General features: G+C 53.9%; 1 protein-coding gene across 1 annotated transcript; it reads left to right on the plus strand.

Annotated features, from left to right (window-relative positions):
- Positions 1–13: 13 nt before the first annotated feature.
- EIF2B1 (eukaryotic translation initiation factor 2B subunit alpha) lies at positions 14–8543 on the plus strand. Its single transcript, XM_053927851.1, has 9 exons — positions 14–152; positions 956–1057; positions 2283–2419; positions 2508–2624; positions 4185–4301; positions 4772–4836; positions 6166–6241; positions 7478–7603; positions 8244–8543. The coding sequence occupies exons 1-9, from the start codon at positions 140–142 to the stop codon at positions 8406–8408; spliced, it is 918 nt and encodes a 305-aa protein (XP_053783826.1). The 5' UTR covers positions 14–139; the 3' UTR covers positions 8409–8543.
- The last annotated feature ends 212 nt before the right edge of the window (positions 8544–8755 follow it).

Raw genomic sequence — 8755 nt, forward strand, 5'->3', positions numbered from 1 at the left:
CCCAGAGCGCCGGAAGTGGAGTGCGGGGCCGCGCGGCGCGCTGTCTGTCCCTGCGGCTCGGAGCAGGCGCGGTCGCGGGGCTCCTCCGGGCGGCACAGACGGCTCCGGGCTCTTCGGGCTCCGCGGTCAGGAGGGCGCCATGGACGACAGGGGTAAATTGGGACGGGACAGGACGGGCCTGCTGGGTCTACAGCGGAGCCGCCCAAGGGTTCTCTCCGCCTAGCACGCCCAGGCTGGGCTCCGGGAGAGCTCACGTTCCAAGCTCAGGCTGCTCGGCTGAATGCAGTTCCTTAACCCGTGTCGCGGTCCCGTATCCGGGAACGGACCCTGAGAGTATCCGCAGGCACCCCCTGTCCGCACGCTTCTTTCCAGTGACCTCGTCTAGAAAAGTGAGACTTCAGACGGAGCGTGCAAGTCTTAGCAGTCTCGATGTGCCTCTACGTGGAGTAGGAATGAGACTCCCTGTCCTGATGAGTCTGGTACTAGAGTCGAAAGAATAAGGCGTGTTTACTGTGCCTATCTAGTGTGGTTATCAAAGTGCTTTATTAAGTGAGCTACAAGGGCAAACTAATATCTCTAATGTAGTTGTCATGTTAAAAAAAAAAAAAACAAAGGGGGTGGGCCTCTCCACACACATAAATGCGTCTGTGTGTGAATAGGCAGACTTGACTTAGCAGAGACTGTCTGTGGGGCTACAAGAGAATTGACAAGGTGGTTGATGCTGGGATGCTCTCAGGACTTGGGGTGTGGGTGAAGAGGGAGAATGGCCTTTCAGTTGTCATTTAGCAGGTGTCATCTCTATTCCCATCAAGCATCGTCATTCCCCTGAAAGCCAAACACCTGAAAAGAAAGTGTTTTACTTAGGTTGCTTCCTAAGGTCAACAATTACTGCCAAGCCCTCTGGCCTGACAGCCTGCTAGGTGAGCTTGATGAATCACGTTGCTCTCTGTTCCAGAGTTAATTGAATACTTTAAGTCTCAGATGAAAGAAGATCCTGACATGGCCTCAGCTGTGGCTGCCATTCGGACCTTGCTGGAGTTCTTGAAGCGAGATAAAGGTGAGGGCCTTCCTCAAACACACTGGGCCTTAGGAGAGTCTTCTAATCCCTGTCAGAAGTGGAGACAGTGAGGGAGATGCGTGTGCCTACATACCATAATGTCACCCCAAGCTCAGCCTCTTCCTTCATTTCACTCTTCCTTTTAAACTAGAGAGAGCCCTCGAGTTACCATTAAAAATGGGTTCCTTTTCATAAATGAAATATACTTTGAATCAAAGATAACCATTTTAGCCCTGGTTAGTGTGGCTCAGTAGTTTGAGTGTGGGCCTATGAACGAAAGGGTCACTGGTTCAATTCCCAGTCAGGGCACATGCCTGAACTGGGGGCTGGGTCCCCAGTTGGGGGCTTGCAAGAGGCAGCCACACATTGATGTTTCTCTCCCTCTATTTCTCCCCCTCTCTAAAAGTAAATAAATAAAATTTAAAAGAATAACCATTTTACATCAAGTTGACTGTGAAGCTGAAATTACAGCAACAGTTCAGCTTTCCGACTGTTTATGGAGCTGTCTTGTACCACGTTCGATGCAGATGTTGCAGAGAATGTTCCAGAACAGATTCTGATGTTAATGTCATGCATTGTGATCGCCTACTCATTCAGGCATTCCCGATGTGAGCATCTGGGTATGGCATGACTCTTGTGCAAGCAAAATAATAAAGCCTTCTCTAACCCAAAGGGCTGGCCCAGAGACCTGTGTCTCCAGGACCACCTCCAGCATCTTCTCACTGTCCTTACCGTAGCATCCAAACCCCTAACCCTCACCTCCGCTGCCCCACGGACCCTCCACGCTGGCCCTCCATGAACCGTGCTCTCACTCACACCGACTTTGCTCCCATCTCGGGGCCTCGGCATTGTCGCCGTCTGGCCCTGCACCTTTCACACCGAATCCATATGCAGCTGGATCCTCCCCTCCTCAAGTCCCAGTTTAAATGGCCCCCACTCTAAGAAGCCATCCCTGTTCGCTCTGCCACAGCCTCGCCTTTCTCATCATTCTGCTTTTTTTTGTCCTTGTTCCCATCTGTAATGAGCTCCCGTATTTCTCTGTGTACTTGTCTACTCTCTGCCTCTTCCACTGGAATGGGAGCTCCCTTGGAGCTCAGGTCCTATCTGTCTGGCTCACTGATGTGTCTAGAATGGCGCCCAGCATGTCCCAGTGGCACAAATCACAGCCCCACCCAGGGGCTGTGGCACTAAGACGAACGTCATGTTGCCCGTGTGGTCCATCCAGGGGAGACGATGCAGGGCCTGAGAGCGAACCTCACCAGAGCCATCGAGACCCTGTGTGGTGTCGACTCCTCGGTGGCCGTGTCCTCGGGCGGGGAGCTCTTCCTGCGCTTCATCAGCCTCACCTCCCTGGAACACTCTGTAAGCCCTGCCCCCTCGGGTTCCCTGCCCACATCTCTGCCTTTGCCTGCGTCTTCCCCTGGCCCTCATTTTGCTCTCCTCTTCCTAGGATTTCTCCAAATGTAAGAAGATCATGATTGAGCGGGGAGAGCTTTTTCTCAGGAGAATATCACTGTCAAGAAGTAAGATTGCGGATCTGTGCCATACTTTCATCAAAGACGGGGCGGTGAGTAGATCTCCTTGCGTGTGCTGACAGGAGCCGGGACTTCACGGTTAGACCTCTGGGGTAAAATCCTACCTCTGCCATTACTTGCTGTGTAACCTTGGACAGGTTACTTAACCTCTCTGTGCTGCAGTTTACTCCTCTGCTCCATAAGGGGCATAATAGCAGCCACCTCACTGGGTTGTGGTGAGGATCAGGGAGGTGGCGTGTCAGGGCTCGGCACGGGGCCTGGCACCCGGTGAGCGCTGTGTAAACGTAGGTGTTATTATCATGGTTGTCGTCGTAAACAGGCGGAGGAAACACTGGGGCAGCATGGGTGACGCCTGATCGAATAAGACGTCTTACTAAGAAAGCATTTTCATTATTGGATGTGCACTAAGTCAACACGAACCGGGTCAACACAGAACAGCTCCTGGCACTGGTTAGTGCTGTCTGTCTTCCTGGTGAAGCTCGGCCCCGGATTGAGATTTTCTTTTTAACTTCCTTTCAAACGCTGCGCAGAGAAGCAGAGCTGCCAAGTGTGGACGGGGAGGGGGACAGGAGCGGCAGGTCGGGTCAGTCTCCCGAGAGGGGCCAGTAAACCTTTGATGGCTCCTCTCCCACCGCCTGCCTCCTTCCTGCCGTGAAACCTCCACTGCCCGTAAAATTTTTTATGTGCATTTTGACCCTGAAATCTTGTCCTGTTTTATTACCCTCTCCCCAGCCTTTGAAGTGTGTTATGAAATAAATGGCATGAGAGATGAGAGTGGGACTTGTACAAAAGCCAGTTGCAAACAAAGCCATTTTAGCCAAGTCCGAGCAAGATGACAACTGCTCTGTCAGCGGCCTTGGCCTTCCCCTTCCGGCTGACGTGCCGCGCTGTCGATACCGTGGGGGGTTCATTTATAATTTCATGTGCGACACCCACCTACATCAGCACAGACTGAGACCAAACTCAGAGCAGAGCTGCTCAAATTTAAACGTGCAGATGGACCACCCAGGATCTTATTAAATGCAGATTCCGACTCAGTAGGTCTGGGGCAGGGCCTGAGAACCTGCACTTCTAACCAGCTCTCAGGCCAGAAAGGAGCTCAGGAGCTAAGTCCATCCATCTTGCATTATCCTCTAGAAAAACTGGATGGTGTGGCATCCGTGGGACCACATGGTGACAGCTGGAGCACAGCCTCTGCAGTTCAGTGCTGCCCCTCCGGGACCGCAGCGAGTGTTGGCACTCTCTGCCCAGGGCCATGTAGGCCCAGCTGCGCACACGTGGCTCAAGCAGGAACACCACCCCCAAGGGATCCAGTGGAGCCCTCTAGTAGAAAGGCTTTCGTTCCCTGCGGGGGGGTTCCACTTCCGTACGTGCTGGGGGAGGAGGAGACCCTAACACATTCCTCTGGCAGAGACCTTTCTCGACGTGTGCATGGGCTTGAAACTCAGCGCAACATCAGGGACTTTTCTCTGTCTGCAGCTGATTCATGAGAAAGCACAGGGGAAGCCGTAGGGCCCAGGGACGCATTTGAGTGGCAGGCTGCGGGTGGCCATCGGAGGCCAGCCCGCTGACGGAGCACTGTTGGTCCACAGAGAATACTGACTCACGCCTACTCCAGAGTGCTGCTGAGGGTCCTGGAAGCGGCTGTGGCGGCCAAGAAGCGTTTCAGTGTGTACGTCACAGAGTCCCAGCCTGACTTATCTGGGCAAGTACCTTTCCCCCTGGGGGTGTGCCCCGCAGCTGTCATGAGGGGGGCCAGAGCGCGACCCGGGTTGCCTGTCCCTGTGCCTTCACGGCGGGTCTCTGTGCGGGACCCACGGGCTTTGGTTCACGGTGAGGTCAGAGGAGCAGCGATATTTTTTATCAAGGAATAGACAGTTCATGTCTCATCTACTCAGAAGATAATAAAAGAATAACTTTCTCCTTTTTTCTGGATTTGCACGTCTTACCCATAGTCCCCAAGGGAATCGTTTCCCTGAAACACACGTCCGTCTAAAGAACCCGGACCCTTGCTTCCTTAGTCCGAGGTCCAGGGGTCTGTCCCTTAGTCCGTGAATGCCAATGGAGTTTCAAGCTCGCATGGTTTATCATTGGCATTTAAATGATACTCCACATTATACACCGCATTAGGACTTTCTTGGATTTTCTCTAATGTTTTCAAAATGTCATTTTCAGTAAGAAAATGGCCAAAGCCCTCTGCCGGCTCAATGTCCCTGTCACTGTGGTCCTAGATGCTGCTGTCGGGTAAGCACCCAGCCTCCCCAGCCACAATTTCTCGTCCCCGCCCACTCCCGGGGTGAGGGTGGAGCAGGGTCTCCAGACCGGAGGCGTGCCTCCCATTCCTAAACCTGCCCTGGGCAGCGTCCCGCCTCTCAGTTAATAGCTGCATTAAACAGCAACTCATCACAGGGTGTTTTTATTTTAAGATTTGATTTACGTACTTTTAGAGAGAGGCGAAGGGAGGGAAGAAGAGAGAAACATCAAGTGTGTGAGAGACACATCAATCGGTTGCCTCTCCCACGACCCAGCGGGGACCTGTCCCACAACCCAGGCGTGTGCCCAGACTGGGAATCCAACTGGCGGCTGCCCAGTTCGCAGGCCGGTGCTCAGTCCACTGAGCTGCACCAGCTGGGGCCCTCACGGGGTTGTGACGTTCACAGCAGCAGGCCGCAGGATGCGGGTGTGAAAGTCGCTTACACAGCATCACGGGGCATTGCAGAGCAAGGTGTCGAGGTCGGATTATGGTCAGCGCACGTGATCAGTGCTGCCTCTTCATCTGAAGAAACAGGTGTCCCCGGTGCCACTCGGATTCTTCGCACCCACGCAGCCTACACTGGGGTCGAGTGTGGGTGACCCTCACGAGAGGAAACAGGAAACAGGAGTGACAGTCTCTTACAAAGAGAGTGCGTAAGGCAGATGAATGGGAATTAGGGCTGTGTTGGAAAGTGAGCATTTTGAAGAACGCTACCGATGGCTCACTTCGCAAGGTAGACTGCACCTGACCAGCTTGACGGTTCAGTGGGCTGAGCGCTGTCCCACACACTGACAGCTCACCGGTGTCAGTTGGGGCACGTGCCTGGGTTGCGGGCCAGGCCTCTGGCTGGGGGAGTGTGAGGCAACTGATCAGTGTTTCTCTCCCTCCCTTCCCCTCTCTCTAAAAATAAGTGAAAAACTTTTTAGAAAGTTGTTGCTATTGCTCCTACCTAAAAGATGCCTGAACTACAGAACATCTCCCGACTTCACATCAGGTCTTTAAATTTCAGTTTTGCGGGCACTGAGGCAGAACGGGACTGCGCCATGGATCCATCACGGGTCTTGAAATTCTTGCTGCAGGCACGCACGTGCGTGCACGAGCTGGGGGGTGACCATGAACAGGGGCCAGCCGGCTTTCATGCCCCTGGCAGCAGAAGGGGCAGCAGTGCCAGGGGCTGTCTCACAGGGGAAGTGCCCTCTGGAAGGAAGTCACAAGAGGAACTTACCCTGTTGACAAGGGAATGTTAACCGCCGCAGGTGGTGATGCCGCCAACGAGAGCCAGAAAATGAGCGTAAACCCTTTTTCCTTAATTTCCGTAGCTACATCATGGAGAAAGTGGATCTTGTCATAGTTGGTGCCGAAGGAGTTGTTGAAAACGGAGGGATCATTAACAAGGTAGGAGCCTCAGCTCTCCGCAGTCCCTCGTCCCGGCCCGGGGAGGCACCGCCGACCAGCCCCTGAGCAGCGGGGAGTGCTGGGGCTCAGCCGCCTGGCCCTGGGCAGCGTGGCGACTGGCTTCCCCAGTCCCGGAAGCCACTGCAGTGGCCAGTCCCATTTTGGTCCAGTTCCATTCTGCTTCGAAGGCTGAGCTACAGGAACTAGGGGGGTGTAATTTATAGTGCCTCAAAGCATGTTTTAACTGAAACTGGGTTTTTTAGTTGGTTTTTAATTAAGCACACTTCACATCAACAAAATGTGTTAAAATTCCTCTCTCCGTTGTGTAACATGGGAAGATTCACGGCAGTTCAGTCTCTGTTTGGGTTAAAGTGTGTATCACATAAAACCTGTCACCCTGACAAGTGTCGGGTGCACAGTTCAGTGGCACCCATTACAGTCCCACTGCCGTGGAAGCACGTGGTTTTCGAGACCTGTGCCCACCCCGAGCAGGAACCGGCCCCACGAGCAGGCTTCACCACTCCCTCCCCGCGTCTCCTGATCCATCTGCAGGACTTTTGCCTGTTCTGGGCACCTCGTGTCGCACGAGTAGAATCACAGTGTTTCTCCCTGGAGTTGGGCTTGTTGCGCCTCGCGCGCTATCGGCGAAGCTCATCTAGGCTTCCTGTTCTCCCACGGCTGAGTGCTGGCCCACATCTAGTGTGCCCACCCATCCGCTGATGGACGCTTGTGTCTACTTTTTGGCTGTTGTATTGCTGCTGCGAACGTAGGTGTACAGGCACGTGGTTGAGGTCCTGGTTTCGATTCTTTGGGGTACACCCCTGAGTGGCCCTGCTGGGTCACATGGTGATTCCATGTTTAGCCCTTTGAGGAACCGCCGTGTGGCCGCAGGGCTGCGCCAGTGCACGTTCCCACCCGCAGTGCACTCCAGTCCTGCGTCTCCGCCTCCCTGCCCGTACTTTCAAAGGCAGCTACAGCCATCGAGTAGCTGTGAAGTCGCATTTCACCGTGGTTTCAACCTGCATTTCCCTCCTGGCTAAAGATCCTGAGCTTCCTTTCCTGAGTTCATTGCCCACTTGTGTATATTTGGGAAAATATCTGTGCTGTTGTCTTTCTTAAAAAACCCTCTTCAATTCCAGAGTCAGAGTTATATCTATTTTGTTCACTCGTACCTTCTGCTGCTTCTACTTGTGGTGTGCTGTGGCATCTCATCTGTCTCCTCCCTCTGACCCCCAGATTGGAACCAACCAGATGGCCGTGTGCGCCAAAGCACAGAACAAGCCGTTTTACGTGGTGGCGGAAAGTTTCAAGTTTGTGCGGCTCTTCCCACTAAACCAGCAAGACGTGCCAGATAAGTTTAAGGCAAGAGTTTTACGTATTTGAAGGGGTATTTGCGCCTAAATGAAACCTTTGAAAAGATGTTGAGAACGTCTCAGTAAGTTACTCCCTTCTCATGGCTATTTCCTCCACCACTGGGGCTATGAAGATAAACTGGGTGGGGAGACTCAGAGCCCAGCGCGCCCCAGACTTCCCGTCTTCCAGCTTCCCACCCCCTGCAGCGCTGGGTGCGTGCGGGCTGCAGGGGCAGGAGGGCTGTGGGTGAGTAGTGCGAGTGCAGGCTGCATCTGTCCGGACTCAGCTCCCTCCCCTGCTGCTTACTGGCCCCGTGCCCTCCGCACGTCCCTCCTCTTCAGTTCGGAACCTCAGGTATCGTGCATCGCGGAAACAGCACTATCAGGGCGGTGAGGATTCTGAGCCAGTCATGGTGCCTGGCACATCGTCCACTCTGTCCACACTGTTACCTGGGGAGGCCGGCTCACCAGTGAGGGGACACAGTATGGGCTCTGTGGCCAGCTGGCTGCCTTGGTGTGGCCCACCCGCAACACTGCCCTCCCCATCGGCATGCTGCTCGGCTGGCCTGCCCCATTCCTGGGGAGGCGGGGATCACCAGGAGAGCCCAAGTCTGGGGGAGCAGACTAACCTGTGCTTCCTGTCTCCTCAGTACAAGGCTGCTACTCTGCTGTCGGCACGGACTGGACAAGATCTCAGAGAGGAGCACCCGTGGGTGGACTACACCTCCCCCTCCTTAATAACACTGCTGTTTACGGACCTGGGGGTGCTGACGCCCTCTGCAGTCAGTGACGAGCTCATCAAGCTGTATCTGTAGCCAGGGGACCCTCTGCTACCGGCAAGGGGGATGCAGCTGGGCAGGGGGAAGAGCCTCCTGACCCCTTGGTGAGCCAGGCCAAGACGGGATTTTTTTTTTAATGAAGATTTGTGGACTAAGGACTTAAAATCATAAGTTTTGGTAAACTTTGTTTTCATTTCAGACCCATTTAAACATGTTCATGGTTCCCCTAAAACTCGACCTGAGTTGTATGGACGGTTTCCAGATATTTTCATTCATTTCCTGTTTCCAGAAACCCACATTAGATTATCGGTTACTTAACCGATGTGAGATAAGCCCGAGTCCCCTCCCTGCACCTTCGCCACACCACAGGCCCCTTTGCCAAC

Source organism: Desmodus rotundus, chromosome 7 (assembly GCF_022682495.2).
Source record: "Desmodus rotundus isolate HL8 chromosome 7, HLdesRot8A.1, whole genome shotgun sequence".
In the NCBI taxonomy this organism is placed as follows: Eukaryota; Metazoa; Chordata; class Mammalia; order Chiroptera; family Phyllostomidae; genus Desmodus; species Desmodus rotundus.